The 21,930-nt window shown below is 39.4% G+C and overlaps 2 protein-coding genes across 2 annotated transcripts in view; one reads left to right on the top strand and one right to left on the bottom strand.

The window, feature by feature from the left end:
• cox14 (cytochrome c oxidase assembly factor COX14) overlaps nucleotides 1-312 on the top strand; it is a 4,698-nt gene extending 4,386 nt beyond the window's left edge. Inside the window, exon 2 of the mRNA XM_020607409.1 lies at nucleotides 24-312. Coding sequence (XP_020463065.1) covers nucleotides 34-213 — 180 coding nt within the window. The 5' untranslated portion in view covers nucleotides 24-33 and the 3' untranslated portion in view covers nucleotides 214-312. The remainder of the gene's footprint in view (nucleotides 1-23) is intronic.
• Nucleotides 313-407: 95 nt separating this feature from the next.
• cers5 (ceramide synthase 5) overlaps nucleotides 408-21,930 on the bottom strand; it is a 25,135-nt gene continuing 3,612 nt past the window's right edge. The window contains exons 2-10 of the mRNA XM_020607527.1: nucleotides 11,878-11,983; nucleotides 10,654-10,784; nucleotides 9,247-9,304; nucleotides 9,057-9,107; nucleotides 8,530-8,622; nucleotides 6,014-6,142; nucleotides 5,543-5,649; nucleotides 4,216-4,372; nucleotides 408-1,479 (exon numbers count right to left, since the gene is read on the bottom strand). Coding sequence (XP_020463183.1) covers nucleotides 1,324-1,479; nucleotides 4,216-4,372; nucleotides 5,543-5,649; nucleotides 6,014-6,142; nucleotides 8,530-8,622; nucleotides 9,057-9,107; nucleotides 9,247-9,304; nucleotides 10,654-10,784; nucleotides 11,878-11,983 — 988 coding nt within the window. The 3' untranslated portion in view covers nucleotides 408-1,323. The remainder of the gene's footprint in view (nucleotides 1,480-4,215; nucleotides 4,373-5,542; nucleotides 5,650-6,013; nucleotides 6,143-8,529; nucleotides 8,623-9,056; nucleotides 9,108-9,246; nucleotides 9,305-10,653; nucleotides 10,785-11,877; nucleotides 11,984-21,930) is intronic.

Genomic DNA, 21,930 nt, shown 5'->3' with positions numbered 1-21,930 from the left:
ACTTTCTGTTCTTGTTCCTTCAGGATCCTCATCATGGTGTCTAGGAAGCGCCTGGCCGACATCGGCTATCGCACTTTTTCTGCCTCGATGATGCTGCTGACGGTGTATGGAGGCTACCTGTGTGCGATCCGAGGATACCGCTACTGGCAGAGGCAAAAACAGCTGAAACTGGCAGCAATAAGCCAGGATCTTGATGCTGTTAAGGCCGACTGAACTTTTTTTGCAGAGATGTGGATATTTCTTGTTCCTTCCTTATTTTTCTTGGGATAATTGTGTGGTATCATTGTGGGGGTATTTTGTGCCCTCACAAGGAAGATGGTTTATGAGAAACTTCCCCATGCAAATTAGCCAAGAATGCATTATTTGCATCAATTTGCATCTGTGTGAAAGCCATGTTTGGGGTGGTACTGGCTCAGGAGTAAAGAGGGCTGCAATTGTTTGTATTATAATAAATTCCTTTAACCACACAGTGTAGTTAAGTCTTTAAATAGTGCTGCAATAACAAAGAGATCTTTCAACACAAAATATATTTGAAAATAGATTTTTACGAGGCACTCAAGTCAAAACATGATACCAAGTATGTAGCATGGTCCTCATACCTTGATTGACCTGTAGGCAGTGACATGAAGAAATTTACAGGAAGCATTTGGTCTCAGCAGAAGTAAAGGGGAAAAAAAAGTAAAACAGAAAAAAAACAATACATCACAAAGCAGTCAACATGGTTAAAGGATAACTACACAAAAAACCACAAAGGGCAGAAACTGCTGTTTAATTTCAAGTGTGTTGTACTTCGTCATGCACACACAGCAAGTGACTTGCTTTTAAAAGCTGATAAAACAGCCATAACAGTTATTTCAGTGTTATACCTGCTGTGATGTGATTGAAAGGTTCAAACACACCCCAGCAGCTATTGCCCACCCTATGTGATCCCATGTGAATTAACCATGAGAAACAAAAATACTCGAGTTCACCTGGCCATTAAAACTGGGAGAGAACACTGAAACTAGCAACTGCAGCCAAACTCAGCACAAAATGTATTCCATTATTTGACAAATAAGGCTATGTAAATCATTTGCTTCAGTTCATTTCCATGTCATTTCAGCATTTACAGGTCACCTCTAGAGTTGTAGTACATGTCATTACAGGGCCCTTCAAAGCCAATGTTCGTATATCCATCATTTGTTTACCAGGACGTGAATCTGTGCACACTCAATGTGATAGTAGTAGATTATGTGGGTGTGAGCCTTGCATGACAGAGGAACGTCATAAGACAAAGCTCCTGAGATGCGAGGGGACAAACTGCTCCCAGCTTCAGGCTCCATGTCACCAGCTGCCGTGGTTCTGTGCTGAGGCTTTAGCAGCAGAATAGTAGCCATTTTCTCCTTTGACAGAATCAGGAGAGGTCTTGAGGTCTTCTGTGGATGTGTCAGGCTCGACTTCTGAACCGCGCTCAGTGTCACTGCGGTTATCGTTGATAACCTAATAGACATATTTTTATAGTTATTTAACACTGAAGAGAAAAGCAGACTACGCAGGTAAAAAAAAACCGTAGTTAGACAAAAGTCAAACACTAAATGAAAAATGTTTAACTTTGAAGTAATCTAATCACTGCTGAAAATGAATAATATGAGCCATGTTTACTGGCATTTGTGCCGTTTCTTTTTGGCTTATACTGCTGGGATTTTGACTGCTTTTCAGTCAACTGTCTTAACATAGTACTCATATATTTATGTGTATACTTCAGTGGGATTGATTTAACAGCTGATAGATCATTTGTTTCAACTGTGTTTACATGAATGTATTTCTTTGTTTTGGTGGAGTTCTGGTTGGAACTAGTTAGCTTTCATTGTTTTTGATTCTGTGGAGCATTTTACACGTGCATCTCTGAAAAATTTGACACTACGCATGTAAAGCACAAGTGATATGCAAGTCGACATGTGGGCAATGTAGACAGCTGGAGTGATTAATACAGGAATGTATCGGGTGTGTGACGCATCTAAAACCCACGGCGTTTGCGGTGTAGATGTGGCTTAAGAAGGATCTCTTTAGGGCCAACTAGCAATTAAATTATAAAAACTTTAGTGTACATCTAAGCATGTGAGTACTGTTTGAAAACAGACTCAGTCTATTCTTAAAATCTTTTTTCTTGTTGGTTTTATACATGCACCTACAGTCTGGGCACAGATTATTTGGCCGTTATGATAATCTTCTTAGAAAATGGGAAAATTGCTGATGTTCCAGATCTTTTCCAGCTGACAAATGCTGCTAATTGGAACCATCTTTTAAACAGGGTCTATATTTATTTACCTGTGAGTTAAAGCCCTTTTCCATCAAGTAGTAATGTTATTCTGTACGGCTCCCCTTTTGCTGGTCGGTGATATACTGTATCTGGAGCCAGTCCAATGTTTTGAAAACTGTTGAGTCTGTCTTTCTTGCTAGCCTATGTTAAGGGGGACACAAAGTTCTTACTGTTCATACAAATCACCTGGGCTCATTCTAACCACAGGGTGGTGGTGTGGGACAATTTCAGTGGCTCCTGACTAATGAGAAACACTTGGACATACCTGGCATTCATGGCATTATTACCACATTATTTAGCATTTACAGCTCTCCTCCTACTGCTGGCTTTGTGAGAGGAGTTGAATCTAAATGTTGCTGTACTACAGCAGCTGTCCAATTAAATCCACTGTAACTACACTTGAGGGAAATGGATGGGACAGATGAAATTAAGACATGTGAAGGGAATTCACAACAGAGGGAGTGAAGAAACTTACAGCCAAAAGCAGAGAAGGTAAAGTTGTCAAGCGGACAGAGCAAGTGAAGAGAAGTGAGAGAGAAGTAGTGGAGGTCTCAGTGGACAAAGACAGACAGAAAGATAGGTTCCCTCCCCCATCCCAGAGGGAGAGGAAACAAACTGCGTCTGCAGAGAGATGAGACAGAGTCGTGGATAGACTGGAAGAAAGTGAAGAGGCAGCACATTTATCACCAAAAATACCTGTGGGGTTATTCTGTACATTTCAATAAACATTCTGTGACCTGAATGGGACAATTCTTTGTTTCACTGATCGGATGCTGCTGTAACACTGCTCTTGTTGTTGTCACATTTATTCATAAGTAGTTTGCCTTGTTATGGCCCTGCAAAAGTTTGGAGCAGCGATCTTGGGGTCATTAGATTGCAACCTTTTGTGATTCTTTGTTTTACACAATGGTGTTGATAAAGTTAAGAATCATGTGAAAAATTTAAAATCGTTGGACACTGCACAGGTCTCAGCATCTGCAGTGTGGTGATGTGAAATTAGCAGGTGCAAGAGAACTAAAGACGCCCTGCCACAAGACGATTACTTTTATGTTCTAACAGAGTTTTAAGGTATGTTACGCCATGATAGATGGTGGGACGGGGGCACCATTTCGGAGGTATACACTGTATTTACCTACATTCATTCTTATTTTGTTTAGCTAAAAGTTGCTTAAACCAATTAGATCTCAGTTTACTGACTGTGGTAATTCAAGATAATAATCTTAGTTGTCTGTAGCCGAATTGCAGCGGAGCTAGAGATCCCCTCTACGAGAATGACAGACTGAAATATGATTGTACACTGATCTCAGCTCTTTGTTCAGGAGCTAACACTAGCTAGCAGTTGTCGGCAGATAATACAAACACTACAGATGAATCGATTTCTGTCCTGTCTGTGCTCAAACTGAACACTAAAGTGGACGTAGTTGAGGCATCCAATACTGTATTTTCTATTATGGGATAGTATTTATTTTTTTAAAATCAACTTATAGGTGCATGTAGTGTATAAGTCTTTGATACCGAGTGTGATTCTCCAAACATGGCACATTTACCTGAAATTGCAACACGGCATGACGTCGACTTCACATTCTCTATAGCTGAAAAACAACTGCTGTTGAGCAAGAAAAGCTTGGACGTCTATGAAGTTAAACCCCTCATGGGTTTTCCAATTAATCCGAGTCCAAGGTGGCATATTTAAATGTATTATGTTTGACCAGAAGTCCAAAACCCAAACATACATAATTTACTATCACACAAGACTACAAAAGGAAAGGCAGCAAATATTTAAATATAAGATGTTGGGACTAGCGATTTTCTTCTATTAGCATAAAGAACAAAAGAGTCATTTGACTAATTGTTTCATCTATTGATTATTTTGGCACTACATTACAGCATTTCTTAGTGATAATCCTGTGACCCACCTTGCCGTGCATCATGGCTTTGACAGCTACATGGGCTATGAAGTAGAACCAGAAGATATGCAGCACTTGGAGGACCAGCAGTAAGAAGTTGAAGAGCCACCAGGACGGGTATGGCCCTACTATGGCCCAACTCTCAAACAACGTGCTGTTCAGGAGCCTGAAAAACAATCAGATGAATAGATCTACATGTCAAGGTACATTTATATGTATAATAAATATGGTACAGTAAATAGACAGTTTATCCCAGTTGGGGGAAAGATTTGTCATGCTGTACTTGAATCAAACTGTTGAGCAGCTCTTTTCTAAGGAGACCCATTATACCAGTACAGGTAATTCCCATTTGGAAACCAATGGCAACCGAGCAAGTCAGTGACACAGATGTACTGTTGGCAAGTAGCAGTTGAGGTGAAGTCTTCCTCTAAATCCAGCTGAGTGGCAGGAGGTCATCAGACCCCACCTCCCTCACAACAGGTATGGGTTTCAGTCCACGTAGCTTCACCAGCAACACTAGCTTTACCACTCACCCACACCAAGACACTGAATATCGCTGCTCAGGTTACTTTCATCATTGACAGGTTCCCTATTGTCTGTCTCTCTGGAGGTTGAGCTTCCAGGTCTCTGTCGAGGAACAGTTGCCATCTGAACAGCTCCCCAAGCCTAAACATTACCAGAGATCTGAGCAGTGCTCTGGTGAGGAATCTGTGAGTCAGACTGAAGGTGAACTGGAAATTGCTTCATCGTAGTTACAAACTAGTGGAGATTGCATCACATCATTATTTCTAAACAGAGAATGGTGGTTTTCATTCTTGGGTTACCAGACATGCATTTAAGGAGTACAGACTATAGGCTGTGTGTTTCTGACCGCTGTTACTAGTTACAGCTACAGAACATGGACCGAAATGACAAAAATCTAAGCTAAAATATTAGACTCAAAAGTCAAAGATTTATTGGTTACATTTTCAATATGTGCAGTAAAATGTGGGGCATATTAAGAATAGAAACTAAGAATTAGACACTGTTTAAAGGAGAATTTTAAAGAAAAATGGCAAATGTAATAAAAGTATTAAAACATTAAAGTGCACATTTTCAGTATAAGAACAATGTAAAATGTATTTGTAGACCAGCTATATAATTTTTTAAAAATTGACACGCTCTGGACAGATTTAACATAAAACAATGTTAACATTTCCTGCAACAATGCAGGTTATTACTTTAACATGAAAATCCACTTTAAAATACCACAATGAATTTGGATTAACAAACTGGTAAATATGGCAGAGTAGTGCCTAGTTTCATTCTGAGGTTGCAGGTGTCACAGTGCACTCACCATAATGGATGTATAATAAATCGTGTGATGAAGAAAAGCACACTAAACGTAATGAACAGGAAGTCACACAGGCGCTGGTACTTGGCATAGTTGGCAAGCTTGGCTGCCTGTTGACATAGAAAAACAACAGAGTAAAACATTATGATAACTTTTGTGAGGACTTTACCACACAACTATATTCAGTACACAATTTATACTTTATCAACATATCATTGGTAATTCCTGTCAGATGTACATGAAAATGGCAAAACACTGTTCTGGTTTCACATCAGACAAGGTTTCCTGCTTTACATTTCCAGAAAGGCTGTTAAGGTTTTAAGTATATGGGTAATAAAATGCCAGTCTAAAATATTACGGTAATCTATGATCCAAAAATAAAGTGAAGTACAGTGTAGGTTATTTGTATTTAGTTGCTTTAAACATGCACAAACCACCAGTATGGTACTATCAATTCTGCTGCGTCTACCTGACCTCTAGCAGGAAGTCAGAGGAATCATGGACCAACAACACGAGGCTCCCTACTCGCGTCATGTTGTTGACATATGAAAAGCTGATCAGGCAAACTACAGCCAGGTGATGGATGAACATAATCCGGAAGTCCTGAAATTAAAAGGAGAGAGAGTTAGCATACTGTACATGTACACTAAATGCTCACCTGTGTATTTATCCTGTGTTGTCCATACTTTTCTTTATGACTAAATACTTGAAAAACTAAGGACATTCCCTTCAGCCACAGCTGTACTTTGTGTTTAGTGCTAATTAGCGAATGTTAGCATGCTTACACATTAAACAAAGACATTGAACATGGTAAACATACTTGTCACTGTGACCTTTTTAAGCACGCAGACATTAATGCACAGTCACAAAGCTGTTGGTTCGACTCTAGACTTCGATTCTTGTGAAGCCACCCACCATTGCGTTGTGCTTGTGAAGCCATTAATTGTTGTGTTACCAAGGCACTGTGACTGACACATTGCTAAAATAGCTATAATAACAACACATACGATTTTAAAAATATAGTTAACAAAATGTCTTAAAATCCACATGAAATAACCTAGTAAACAAATGATAGATTACAAAACAGTAAGGTAGTAATTTAAGTGGTGATCAAGCACAAATAATAAACAATTAATGCAAGTAAATTACATTCAAGACTATATACACCATCTAAGAAAACAGACAGACCAAACTGAAAGTAGTAGCTACTCTGGGGATGCAAATTTATAAAAATGTGCTTTAATTACATAGGCAGGGAGTTGTGACAACAAACACAATCATCTTTACTCTCAACAAGGGCCCACTTGTTAAGGTTTGTTACATAATCCAGTCTAGACATATGAACATAAAAGCCTGCACAGTAGACCTTGCTAAAATCAAATGGACACATACATAAAAGACGTGATATATGATCAGTTGTGTGTTTTTAAGTGTCTGGCTGCATCTTTTTTCTATCAGCTAAAGATGGCAACACAGAAGGAATATACTCTTAAAATCCAGAACATGTTTCCTTGTTTCCAGACTTGGATGGAGAAAGAAGATATGAATGAAAGATTAACTGTTTATCTTAGGTTGTTTTACACAAACAGGCAGAGACATAAGAGCAAAGCCTAAGATTGGAGATGTACATACATCTGAGAGTCAAATCATCAGGGCTGACAGCAGCAGAGTGCAAAAGCAGACAGACAGAGGTCTGCAACAGGTTTGGTAAGAGAAAAAAGAATTATAGATGTCTTTTCTTAAAATGAATATGCTGTGTTCTATTTGCTCCATAATTAGCACAAAACTACCTACTACTACTACTACTTTCAACGGTATCTTATTCTTTCATTAAATTAATTCTACACAGTTCACTTTAGTGAACTGTGTAGAATGCCATAAACATAATTGTACTTTTTTGTTTTCTTCTTAAAACAAGAGCAGTCGAAGCTGATATCCCGTGATGGTGGAATATTAAATAAACACTAAAAGCACGACTACAAAACTTGAGCCAGTGATGTGCAATATCCATTTTTATAGACTCTCAAAAGGAATTCATCAGTTCAGATTTGAGAATCACTATTGCTCGCATGAACATTGGCTCTTTTTCTTGTCTGGACATACCTTTAAAGTGCAAATGTACACACCACCTTTGAGATTTAGAGCAAGTAAACACAATGGCACTGAGAGCAAAGATTAAAATGTGAGAAAGGCCTTTAGCTTGATGAATACACATCCTCTGAAACAATCAGCTGAGGAGCTTCATTTCATGAAGAAAAACATTTAATTAACCAGATGTTAATCCAGGCCAGCTGCCTCTTAGCACATCCAGCAGTCAAATTAAAACAAACAGCACACACCTACATCTCTAATGCCACAGTCCAGACATTTGCTGTATTTGATTTTAATGTAATTTACTATACTTTATTAATCACCGTGGGGAAATTTCTTACTGATAGCAGCGCTGTTAGTCACTGCCTGGCCACCAGGGGTAACTAGAGGCTCAGTGTCTTGCACAAGGACACTTCTACATGTGGACTAGGAAGACCAGGAATCGAACCACCAACCACTAACCTTCCAACTGGAAGATGACCGCTCTACCCCTGAGCCACAGCTACGTACTATAGAAAACATCTAATAAAACATTAAGGGTAAGTAACTGTAAATAACTCCAGGTCTGGTATGTTGGTACTCTGTGGAATCTGTCATCCAACAATCACATGACAACGTGCACCATTGTGCGGAAAATACAAAGCATTCACAGACTGAGCAACACCAGCCACACCCCGCCCCTCTCAAAAAACAAAAACATGTCACCATCAAAAATTAACATCATTTTAAGAGCTTGTAATAAAGCAAACTTACAAGTCAGGTTTAATCTTAATGCACTGTGGTCTAGAACTGAAAAACATTCTAACTGCCGAATGAGGAAGAATAGAGGGATTAACAAATCAGGGCGTGGCAGCTGCGGAGTAGCCAAACAGAAACAGAGTCAGTGTTGTTCTTCTCACCTTCCTTTTTATGTCAGTGAACTGGGAGAACATGAGTGACCAGTAGAAAGCCAGCTCGATCATATAGTAGTGATAAAGACCAGGAGTCATGACCTGAAGAGAGAGAGGATGAGCAGGGGCAGGTTCAGAGAGTCTGTTTAAAGGAACATTTTAGTCATATCAAAGCATTTTTCTTTTAAACAGACTATACTGGATATCAATCCATGATGGGAGTGAAAGGATGTGATATCATGTCATCACCACTGAGCAACAATAATGCAAATCATCACATCCTGCTCCACTCATATAACAGGAGAAAAGCAGATGAATGAGGGTGAGATGTGTGAGGGTTGAAGTCTCTGTACTCCTGAATGAGCACTAGCCCAACCGAAGCCTTTATGACTGTATGAAACATATGTGAATTTTACAGCTGTAATCTGCACGTGAACCTGCAACTTGAGTTGGTCTAAGATGGAAATGTGATCAGTGGGCCTGTCTGTGACTGAAGTCGCTTTACGGATTATTTAGAGATTAGAAGTGCATCGTACCTGATAGGGGTAACCATACCAGCAATGCCGTGTATCCCACAACCAAGGGCACTAAAAAGAAATAAAGAAAACATGTATTAGTTCAGCAAACAAGCAATGATGCTATTATATATGGAAATATACCCAGTGAATCAAACATTGATTAAAAAAATGAAACTAAACCCGTTTATCACCATGTGAGTGTGCTCACCTGCCACAAAAAGTGGAATCCATAGATAAATATGACCAAATAAAATGTAAACCTCCACCTAGAAGAAAAAAGGGAAGAAATTATGATCCAGGAAATCTGATTTAAGAGAGGAACAACGCATTAAAAATCAAACATAAGCCGTTTTCACACTACACCGATCAAGCATAACATAATGACCACCTGCCTAATACTGTTTACATAGGAGTCAGTGTGGCAGTTAGTTGGCTCTCGTGTCACTCTGCAGCTCACTGTGCATCTTCTGTGAATCCATTTGCTTCCACAGTTCTACTGTCAGGAAGAGCACAGATGAGTCTACAATTTAGTGAAAAACTTTTGTAAAAGGAGTGAAAACTGACTGACTTTTTTAGACCAATCCAACAGCCTCACCATTCTAGGTGTGATATACAGTATGTTGCCAGTTCACCATTTGCCCTTCCTTAGACACTGTTGGTAGGTACTAACCACTGCAGACCAGGAACACCCACCAAGACCTGCAGTGTGGGAGATGCTCTGACCCAGTCATCTTACCACCACACTTTGGCCCTTGTCAAACTCAGATCCTTACACTTGCCCATTTTTCCTGCTTCCAACAAATCAACTACGAGGACTGAATGTTCACTTGGTGCCTGATATACCCCACACACTGACTGGTGCCACTGTAACAGAAAGTCAATGTCATTCACTTCACCTGCCAGTGGTCATAATGTTATGGCTGATCAGTGTATGTCTGTGGAATCAGCCCAAGATTGTGTCGAGAGCTGGAGGAGTGTCACACAGCCTATTTGTAATTTGGTCATAAACAACTGAGTCTGAGTCCCTGAATCACGTGGTGTCTCCAGTTAGTTATTTTTGATGCCCATCTTCATTGTAATTTACCGTGTTCGTCACCATCTGATGTTTGTATTCTTTGAGTTTCACACTGATAGAACGTCATCAACTCAGTAACTCCGTGTGAATACACCCGACTATATGCTGTATTCTCGCTCGGACTTTGTACTAGGGAGCTGGTAGAGTAAAGTCTGCTTAAGGTCCAGGTCGACTGACTTGGACATTTGCGTTCTCACATGCGGCTCCCCTGGGTAACGTCTAGAGAGTTTCAAGGTTCCAGTTCATACCTGATAGGGCTATAGAGAAATCAGCTACCCCAACCAGTAGCATACATACAGTATGTTGTTACAACCTTTGTGCTAGTTGATTAGTTTTTAATTATAATCAAAGTTATAACAAAAGACTGACCTTGAAGGACCAGCCAAAATGTTCTCAATGTGGTGGTCTGAAAGTCAATCCTCACAAATACCAGAGCATACTTATACACACACGATGAAAACACACCCACACAGAAAAAACAACCACTGTGTGCTCGAGCCTGCAGAGAGATAAAGGTGAACACAATGGGCATTAACCTACATGCTCTCACAGGACTTAGTGTGTGTGCTGGCTTTTTCTTGGATCCTACGGTGTCTGAACCAACGCTGGATCTTTTGCACCTCCCAGTCAAGCTGTTTGGACAGGCCATCCACATGTCGAGAGTCTGGATTCTGTGCAGAACGAGAAGAAACAGCAAACGTCAAACATTTATGTTGAGCTCAACAGTTGTTATACTATACAGCACCCAGTCATACATTAGCATATTGCAGCTTTGCTCATATGTAGTATTCAGGCTTTACTCTCTGCAACTCAAGATAAACTCAGCAAGTACATGTGAAGTCAGATACAAATATTATTGTCAGAGAGCATCATTAAAAAAGCTTCAGTGAAACCTGCAAGCAGCCTCAACAGAAGGGCCACATTTTCTACTCATGTTACAAGGACAGAATTAATGAAGTAGAAAAATTCAAACTTAGTATCAGAACAACACTTTCCACTAAAGCCCTGCCTATGATTTCATGACAGAAAGGTTTTGGATTGGGCCTGTAGTCCTGGGAAATATTACATTCTATGTTAGAATACAGTGTATTTCTGATTTACAGTAAAGGCAGACAAGTCCCAGTTTGTGAATGTAGATTTGGAATCAGTACTGTCTGATACAATATGCAGCCGTCCCTGGTAGGCTAGTGGTTAAGGCGCAGCGGCGAGAGCGCTGCGCCCCAGGTTTGAATCAGGGTTGCATCAGGAAGGGCATCCGGGGTAAAAAACGCATGCCGAATGTCAACATGCGAGTCGTCAGTGTGACGATTCGCTCTGGCGACCCCTAAACGGGAAAAGCCGAAAGTGACTTTCTTTACCGTTTGATACAATATGCATTCTTATAAATTTTGAAATTATGCAGGTGCAAAACATTAGGTTCTTTAGACATGCTTATCTATAGGTAAGAGTTTCATTAAAGACAATGTTACTTTTACTATGTTGTTAACTGACCTGATGTATTAGCAACAATCCTGAAAAAAAAAAAAAGTCACTGCCACAGTTAGATAAATACCACTAGCAACACATTGGTTGGATTCAGTTTTTATAACTGAGCTTGTAGTTTATTGAATATAGTATTAAATTGTCATGTAATTGTATTTTCTGAACCTCACATCATGACCAGCTCTGTAATCAAAAGGCCTTCTCGAGTTGTCCAAGGACGTAAATGCAGCATAACAGCAACTATTACTTGTCCAAGGAAAGACATTGAAAAAGAAATCCCACCTTTGTGATGGATGTAAACACTTTCTCCAGCACTGCATTGGGCTGAGCTCTTCTTCCCACACTTTCCCGAATGTGGAGTCTCTGGGCACAGGTGCTGGCAATAAATCTGTGTCAGAGGTCAAGATGGAATAGATGGAGGGTTACTGGTGCCTGTTAAAACTTAAGCAATAGCTCTGAAAGGAAAATTTACAGAACCTGTTTAGATGATGTTTTACAATCAGTGATCAGATAGCAAACATAAACAGGGTTCTTTCACAGATTGAAATAAATGGTCAAATTTCAGGAATATGAACACATCTTAAAGGGACAGCACTTTTTTAACATTAGGACGTAGGGATGTGATGAGATCTCTCACAATATTAAAGCTTGACCATATTTCTCATCGAGGCAAAAGCTGTCTTGCAATATCAGTACATAACAGATCAAGGCTAGTATGACGGAGTGTGACCATACGTTCATCTCCTTGCTGTGTTTTAATGCAAGGGGCTGCTGTAGGTGCGTACGATACGGCCACGTTGGGACGAGTCGACACAAGTGGCTTCATTCATTTTTCCAGCCTGGGACCTTCCATTGGGTTTTGGTTAGCCATGCTGCTAACGTAGCCTACTCTACCTTAGCACCAATTCTACCACCAGTATGTCGGCATTTATAGAAGGAAAAAAAAAAAAAACAACAACATCCAGTACTAAGCGTCTACGTCCCCGATCGCCGCCCATACATAACTGGTCAGTGCCTTTCTCAGATGATGTTGAAGAAGAACTGAAGTGACATTCTTTACACGTTGATTAGTTCAAACATTTCAAAATGCACCTGCGCTGTTTTGCATTTTGTGATTTCCAGTCGAATAAAACACCTTTTCCAGTCATATATTTCATCACTGAAGATTTCCTAAAAATAGTGTTATCTTCTTATCTTGTTCTCGTGAACCCAGTATCGCGTGCTGTCACACCCTTATTAGGAGGTAAATGTTTATCAACGGTAGTATTATAAATCAGTCTATAGACATTAGCTCCAGCCAGGAGTCCAGGAACCAGAAACTGGTCAACAAAACAAAAATACAGTTGAGTGCAAAAGTTCTCTCATCAATATTTAATGCACATTCAGCTGTTACAAATGTTCCTTTATGAACAGAAGTAACAAAAATGGTCGGGGAATGTATAAAAAGAAAGTTATATTACAATAATGAAAATCATATTGTTTGCATCCACCTTTATCACCTGTTCTCTAATACTTTGTATTACTCTCTAACCCCCTCCGACCTCCCTGGGTACCCTCTGAGCAGAGTTTGCAACCTTTCAAGTATAATTTTACCCATTCTTCATGGTATGACTATTCAAGGTCTACCAGACTGCTTGATCGTCTGATATGTACAGTCCTCTTCAAATTGATCCACATGTTTTCAGTGATATTTAAGTCTGGAGACAGGGAAGGCCATGGCAACACATTCACCTTATTCTTTTTAAACCATTCAACCATTTCAAAGTTAAGGGGATGCAAACTTCTACACACAGCTGTATGCTACAGCACAGGGATTCCTGTTGTAGGCCAGAGCATTACAATGGACAACAGCCTTATACAGTGCTACTACTACAGTCAAGTACAGCAGCATCACATCACCTATCAGTGCGTGCAATATCACAGTAGACTTCTGCCAATCGATAGGTCCAGTGAAAATGTCGTCTCACTTCGGAGTTAATCACTTACAGCTTTAGGTTCATGTCTGGTTTATTCATTTTTGAATGTAACTCATAAAAAACCTGCTTCTCTGTGCAAATAGTCTGAGTGTCTGTGTGCAACATATTTCCAGTGGGAAAATGACTCAGAGTGTTTAATATGTTGTATTAGCATAACAAGCTAACAACTAGTAATGGATGATATAAAGCAAAAGCTTGCTGGGAGGAAGCATCTGCAATTCCCCAGTGACTCTACAATGTCTTCTTCATTATGGGAACATAATGACCTTGAATGATCCCTTCCTGTATTTTTGTTCTGCACAATTAGATGTTCAGCTTAGAGCTCCAATGAATGGTAGGAAAGCTGTGCTGTAACTGAAAGGTACGATAAGTGGTTTATTGTGTCAAAGTCAACAGCCATTTTAAATTAGCTCTCACCACTAAACATACAAATAATGACCTATTATAAACCACTTATACTGTGTGCTAGTGGATTACTGTGTGGGTGTTTTTGCATATGCCCTTTTTTTTTTTAAAGAAAGAAAATGTTAGACATGTTTTAGCAAATTTAGCAGTAGCCTGTGAGCAAAGCTCAGCCTCTGCACATAGTGATATGCTGATTACCAATAACAAAGTAGCTCTGAGTTACCAAGTGGCACCACAGGAGAAGAATAAGCAGAAACACAGCCAGGATGTTTTAAAAGGTCTAAAATGTTTTACTGCCTCCTGTGTTGTGGCTTGTACACCAGCACAGTCTCACCTGCTGGGCATCTGTAAACAGATCTAAGAACCACCAGCATAAATGTATATCCCTATACCAGTTTATGCCAAGAGTCTTTAAGTACTGTTTTTTATTGTCAAGAGGAATAAAAAGGCCAAATAAATTATTTCCAAGGCTGTGTACTGCTGGTTTAAAAAAAAGGAAGCATACAGCAACTCAAAGGAAAATTCCTGTGGTCTTAACCTGTGAACCCTACAGTGTGGATCTGAGGACAAACACGCATGTCTCTTTAAAAGAAAAACCAAATGTGCAACTCTGCTAAAGCTAACTTCATAGGCACAGTAGTAGTAGTAGGTTTGTAACCACTGTGATCTTGTGTAACTGCAGACTGATAAATACATAAAATGTTTGAGTTGACATTACCAGCTTTATGTAAATCAGAAATTCCTGATACTGTCTGAGATTTCTTCTGCTTGTTGTTTCTTGCGAACAGCAAACTCAAAAAGTTTAAGTGTTTGTATGAGTCAAAGTTCTAACCAGCAGCTCCAATGTCTAGGCTCCATGTTTGCCATCTCCTGACTCCACTCAGCTCTTGTTGACTTCATTAGCCTTGAGGTTCATGTACATGTATGCTTCAGTTAAACACTACTCAAATGCCACAGTGGTGCACAAACATCCAAATTTCACCTAATGCTCCTTTAAAGCTCACAGATGGATATAATAAGGTCCTTCAGGTTACTGGCTCAGCAACACTGAACCAGTTTTGAAGCGTAGCTAACTCGTCTGTACATAAAGCCTCAACTATCTCAGCAGTGTACAAGCAGATGGTTCCAGGAGGTGGAAATCTGACACTCACCAAAAACCGACTTAGCCATTGTGTTCCATTCTGAGCAAAAAAAACAAAACAAAGAGAAATGCCTTCTGTGTGACATACGCCCAGCTCACACTTCTGGTCCTCCCTGTTTTTTTTTTTTTTTTTACCTCCACCTCTCCTTGTTCTGAGGTGATTAAGACAAGTATGTAGATCCAAGTGACTGGGATGTCCAACTGTTAGACTATTCAATCTGCCAAGTGTATTTCATTTGTATACATTACATGGAGTCTAGAGAATGCAAATAATAATGTGTAATCTACATTTACTTTAAACAAAGTTCTTTGAATAACCTTTGAAGTACTTTCATATCACATATTGAATGAATTTGATGCCAATTAAATGACAGTTAACTAAATGTCATGGCCTGGAGACTCTGTGTCACTGAGGTGCAAATGAAAAAGCACATTCTGTACAGAAGTCAGACTAGACAGATGAGTTTCACATGATGTTAAACATTACTCAAGGCAATCCACACTTTACAGCTTAAAGTGCACTCTGAGCAAGTGCAGCCAACATGCAGTGATCAGTGTTTGACACTTTGATCACCTAAAAGCTCAAAAACAGCACAGTTCATCACAGAATGTGATGCAGCCTGTTAAGTCTGATTCACATGATGTCTCTATTAATCTTTCTATTGAACCGTTCAGCTAAAAGATGAACTGATATGACACAGATACAGGCAACAGTCTAGGTTCTCCTGTAAGTACAGGCCTCTCACATTTATGACAAACAGGAAGCGGAGGCCAAAGAAACAGCCCATGCAAGCCTGAGCCTGCAGTGCTAATTGTCAGACAGCAGAAACCAGAGGGGGGAAAAAGCGAGAGACGTAAGCCAATCTATTTATGTCAAATGTCAAAACATCCCTGCTCCTCGTCAGAACCCGACCACTGCAGCATACACAAAGCCTGTTACCAAGAGATGGGCTCATGATGGTCTGTGGATGCTAGGAGCCCTGATGGTGAATGACATAAAACCTTGACACTGGGAAAGCTCAGAATCCCAGGGCCCGGGCTGAGAGACAAGCTCAGCTCTATTCAGACCACAGCATTAGATGCAACTGTGGCTTTCATTTGACTTGTGAAGTTACAGTGTGTTTCAAAACAGAACTGAAGCTGAAAATAATGTGAGTGTAGAGGAGAGACTACACCAGATTATGTGGGCAATAAACAGAACAGTGAACGAGGAGGATGTTTAAGGCATCACATCAACATTTTGTTTAAAATGTCGACCCTCACTTCCCTTAGAGAGAATACCTGGTAGAACAGGCCACAACAGATTACAAGGCAAGTCTGGCTGCTCATAATCACATGCCATTCAACTCATGACATGGTTTACAAGGGTCCACACTAGCACACATACAGCAGCCTGACTGCTCCAATATACAAAGTCCCTGCCAAGAGCACAGCAATGATTATGATCAAACAAGAAGAAACTGGTCTAGAAGGTGGGAAGGGGGGCTGCTTAGGCAGTGGACAGACATCAGATTACTCAGAGAGGAACTGCCTGCAGGTAAAGGAGGAGTCCTGCAGACACACTCAATGATCATATGCAAAAATGTTGCCTTTCGAGGTAAAAGGCAAACACCTTTAAAAACAGCAGAACTGGCTGAAATGCAAGACTTGAAAAGCTACATTAAGAAAAAACAATCATATGCATGTTACTCTGAAGTCTCCTCGGTTTCTGTAACTAGTCTTCCTGGCTGAGAGAATTGAATTATCTCATCTTCAGGGCATATTAACACATACTATAACTGTCTATGATAAAACAGTAAGACAGAAGATACACAAGATGGGTTCTGCACCACACAGCATTAACTAGAAAAGGCCAAATTGTCTGAAGACGGTTACAAGTGTTCACTGCTGAAACATTTCAAAGTGTTGAACCCCTGAAATGGCTGAAGCTTAATTGAAATATAAATACTGAAAGATACTTTAAAAAGCAGTTAAATGTGAGCGATGAAAGGAAGTGAGTTCTTTTTTTGTCAGTTTAAGCAATGTCACCAGCTGTGAGAATGAAAACTGAAAGGGTTCGAAGTAGGGCTGCGACTAATGTTTATTATTAATTCATCTTCCAATTAAGTCAAAAAATAGAGAAAATGTCTTTTATAATTTCTCAAAGCATGAGGTAATTTATTTATACTGCTTCCTTCATTTGTCCAAAACTCGGTTTCCTCTCATATATGACACAAAATCACAAAATCCTCCCAGTTCTGAAAATGAACAAGCAAATTGGTTTGGTATTTTTGGTTAAAAAAAAAAAAACTCAATTATCAGAATAGCTGCTGACTTATTTTCTGTCAGCTGACTAATGTTGCAGCTTTAGGTGGAAGTTTTCAAAGTGCTGGCACTGAAAGGAGAAATGTCAGTTGAAGAGGAAGAGAAAAAACACACATGAAATGCTAGCTGTGTAACCACTGAAAGAAAGTGAACTGTCATTTGAAGAGATGAGAACAGAGGAAGAGGAAAAAGACAAATGTTATCAAAATGTCAAATGACATGTAAAGGGTACAAGTGGTTGAAATTTCACTTGACTGCTTGTAGAAGAAGAAAAGTCAGTTCACACCGACTCATAGCAGCTGAATTACCGATTGGGTACAGTGTGTATTGCCCCAAATCCTGAGGGACCCTAAGAAACAGGCGTTTCCCTCTTCACTAGCTTTAGTTATTTGATTAACTACAACTGTGTTTAGTTATTTGCATCGCTGAAGTACAATATCAACTAGAATTGGGTTATGAATTAAAACCATTCTGTGGCAGGATGTGTCTGAGTGAACACCCCCACCAAAGCTAATTATGTGACCCTCTTACTGCAGATGCGCAAAACAGTTTGTGACACTAAATGCAGTGTGTGCTCTGTTCAGCTTCTGCAGACATAGGAGTTCAAGCTGTGGTGTGATGTTTCTCTCTGAAAAATAAATAAATGAGCCAGTGACAGAGTAAATGCTCTCTGATAACATCGCCCTACTTGATCTGTACTCAGAGACGGCCTTACATTAGAAAGGGACCAGCAGGCAGCTTTGACACCTGAGACTGGTGGCTCACGGCTGGGTGCATCTCATCAAACTCCCTGTAGACACCTTCAATGTCTGATTGCTCCTTTTTTTACATCCATTTGAACAATCTAAATGAAACAGACAAAGCCAGATGCTGTGCCTAGAGCTGGTCCTGTAGGTGTCAAGTCTAAAGCATGCCTGAGCAACAACACTGCTGACTTAATAGTCCAACCAAGTCATACTACACAGGCCAATTTCACCCTCCTGCAATGTTAGGAAGACAACCTTGCTGCCTGTGTCTCTCGACATATGATGTATAACTATAGGAGTAAAGTCCCTGGCATATAGGTCTGTTTGTTGGCAGACAACTGCAACAAGCTGCTGGATTAAAGGTCACACAGTGCTAACTGGCTAATGGGGATTCTTGGGCTCTTTTATCATTATGTGAACTTTGATCAAATAATGTTTTATAGCCATGCTCAGCTAAGAAGACGCACCAAAATATGTCAGCAACAACACCTGCTTTGTTATGTGTTATAATAAAAAAACAGCTGTTCATAAAGGTAGTTACACTAGTCAAAACTAGCCCCCAGCTTGTGACTCTCATGTATTACATACACTCAAGTCAGAGATAATCTTCAGTTAACCTGCAAAATTGAGACTCGCTGACCTTTTTAACCCCATATCATTATTTCTAACACCCAAATTCTGAAGGTCTTTCTCAAATCCTCATAGACCATTGTAAGGATGCAGAATAAAAAATTCTGTTCCAATCCAGGGGAAAAAAAATAAAAATAAGATAAAAGTCAGAGTTATGACATCATTTTGTGTCACCATCTTTGTTTATATTAGATGAATGGACAATTACTTTTTCCCTGGATTCAGGAAATACCTTCAGAATTTTGGTGAGTTATAAAACAACGGTACAGGGTTAAAACAGTCAGCAACTCTCAGTTTCACAGGTTAACTGAAGATTATCTCTGTGACTCGACTTTTTCTAATACACAAGAATCACAAGCTGGGGCTAGAGAAACTTGAGTTACCATATATTTTAATCATATACCAAATTTTTGTAAACAATAAAATAATGAAGCTACGGGGGCCTAATACTAACAGCAACAATACAAAGATTTCTATACATGAATTTCCCTCAGGACCAATAAAGTATATATCTCTCTCATCTTCTCATTATGTAGATCATCATTTTACCACACACTAACTGATGCCCTGCTCTTTCCTGTCTCTACTGATATATCCAACTACTCTATCAGACCTCCAATATTTCTGTCCTTGAGTTGCTGTGCAAACAAGAAACTACAGTAATTGTTTAATAATGCAATGAGAGGATGGAAATGTTAGGTAATGAATCTAATGGAAAGGCTTATGGGTGTTCTAATTACATTTAGAAGCAATAATTTAAATGTCAATATCTGAAATATGAGTTTAGCTGATATGGCACCATTTTCAATGTTTCACTCTCCTCTACTGCTTCTGCTGAGGCCAAGTGCATCATGCAGATTTCCATTACAGATTTGTTAGATTTACAAACTGAAAACATATTGTATTATAGCAAATCAAAACCTCCCTCAGCTTTGAACATATAATGTTGACGCCAATGAAACAGCTGTAGCGGCTCATCAGTAAACTGTTCAAACTTTCAGTTAATGAATGAGTGACAGTGGTTTTCCTGTTGCAGCTGTCAATACCAGTGAAGTAGGTAGTGGTTAAGTAAACATATAGTATTTACTGCAAGAAAAATTTGGTGTCAAAGCCTTTGTTTAACTGCCTGGTGTTGTTTTAGCTGAACAATTTTGATCACCCCCATACCTGCCCAGACCCACAATTCACAGGAAACCATGACTTTCAAACAGGAATCTGTGTTAAGGGTGAACTACAAAATCCTGTGAGGAATCAGGATTTACTGGTGGGATAACACATCCCCTCCCTGACCCAACTAGGCATCCTGAAACTGCCTAATGTGGAATTGTACCGCTTTCTTTCACATTCATTTGGAAGAGGGTCTGACCAGTAATAAGATAACTTCACAACATCTCAACTATACAGCAACAGCCAAGAGAATGATGAAAACCCACTGCTCTACTCTGCCAAGGAAAATGCCTTCAGGAGATCTCCACTGGGTTGTGTGACAAGGCCTGTGAGCATCCTGTGCACCGAGCCAGTGTCTGTGTGTTGCTGAATGCCATATCATCACATCCTTCTCCACTTTTATGGACTGAACAAAAGCACAACTTAATGGCTGCACAGGACTTGATGGATACTAGATTATATACATAGGCCTATATGAGAAGATGTGGCAGGGTAGTGGCTGCTTCTGTGAAACTGCCCAAAGTGGCTGCACTTCCTAGCGGGCTTGCCCAGATCAGTGAAGGACAACTAAAGACATCTATAAACAAGAAATGTGAGGAAAACGTGCCCTGCCAAATTCACTATTAGCTTTAACATCACTGAAGCTGTCCTCCAGAGATGAGGCCACTGAACACACCTTTCTCTTTAAAAGCAGGAAACAATAAAACTGCAGTAAGTTAGAGTTGTTACATGGACTCTTCTTATTATAAACCATATTAGAAGAGAAAACATTTGAGATGTACTTAGTCTCGACGCAGAAAAAGCATTTGACAACGTGAGCTGGACATTTTTGTACAAAGTGATACAAAAATTTGGATTTAATGATAAAGCTGTACAGTGTATTAGGACATTATACCAGTTACCTACAGCCAGAATAATAATCAATGGTAATTTAATAAAAAATATAAACCTTGAGCGCTCCACTCGGCAAGGCTGTTGCCTATCTCCAACCTTATTTGCGATCTATATAGAGCCTTCAGCACAATATATAAAGCAAAATATAAAAATTAAGGGTATTCAAATTAGAAATGAATCACATGTTGTAGGATTATTTGCGAACGATGTAATTTGTTATCTGAAAGATCCGGAAACATCCTTACCAGCACTAATCCACAGATTGGAGGTGTACGGGTTTTACTCAGGATATAAATTAAATTTAGCAAAGGCACAAATCCTAACAATGAACTACTCTGCATCTGATATTGTACGTAGAAAATATAACCTGGACTGGAACTTAAAAAACATGTCTTATCTTGGAATTACATTAACAAAACAAAGTGATAAAGTGTATAAGGTAAACTTTAACAAGGTAGACCAGGGAATGAAGAACGACATACAACGGTGGGAAGCCCTAACATTAGATTTTAGTTCTAGAATTGAGATAAAAAAAATGAATATCTTGCCCCATCTCCTTTATCTTTTTCAGGCACTTCCAATTGAAATACCAGAGAAACAGTTTAAATCATGGGATTGACTTACAGTATATCAAGATTTGTATGGAATGGTAAAAAACCTAGAATAAAATTTGAACAATTGCAGATTGGAAAAGATAACAGGGGTATGGCCTAATCTTAAAGAATATTATCATGCAGCTCAAATAGACCCCATATTGAATTTATGTGATAAAAACTATGAGGCAAAATGGAAAAATACTGAATGCTTGCTACAGGGAAGGGAACTCTCAAGTATTATTGGTGAGTTGGAGACAATTAGAGACGTATTAAAACATGTCAATACTGTGACTAGATTGACATTAGAAGTGTGGCTTTACGTAGTACGGAAACACAAACTAGAAAGGGAGCTCTGCCTACTTAAATGGCCTGCCTATACTAACAGTTTCACTCCAAATGCATATGACTCTAAATTTAAACAGTGCATTAACAACAGCATTACAGCCCTTTGTTTATTAGTAAAGGATGGTAACTTT

The sequence above is a fragment of the Monopterus albus genome, unplaced genomic scaffold (assembly GCF_001952655.1).
Source record: "Monopterus albus unplaced genomic scaffold, M_albus_1.0 scaffold1.1, whole genome shotgun sequence".
Classification (NCBI taxonomy): Eukaryota; Metazoa; Chordata; class Actinopteri; order Synbranchiformes; family Synbranchidae; genus Monopterus; species Monopterus albus.
This window is presented reverse-complemented; position numbering and strand designations above follow the sequence as displayed.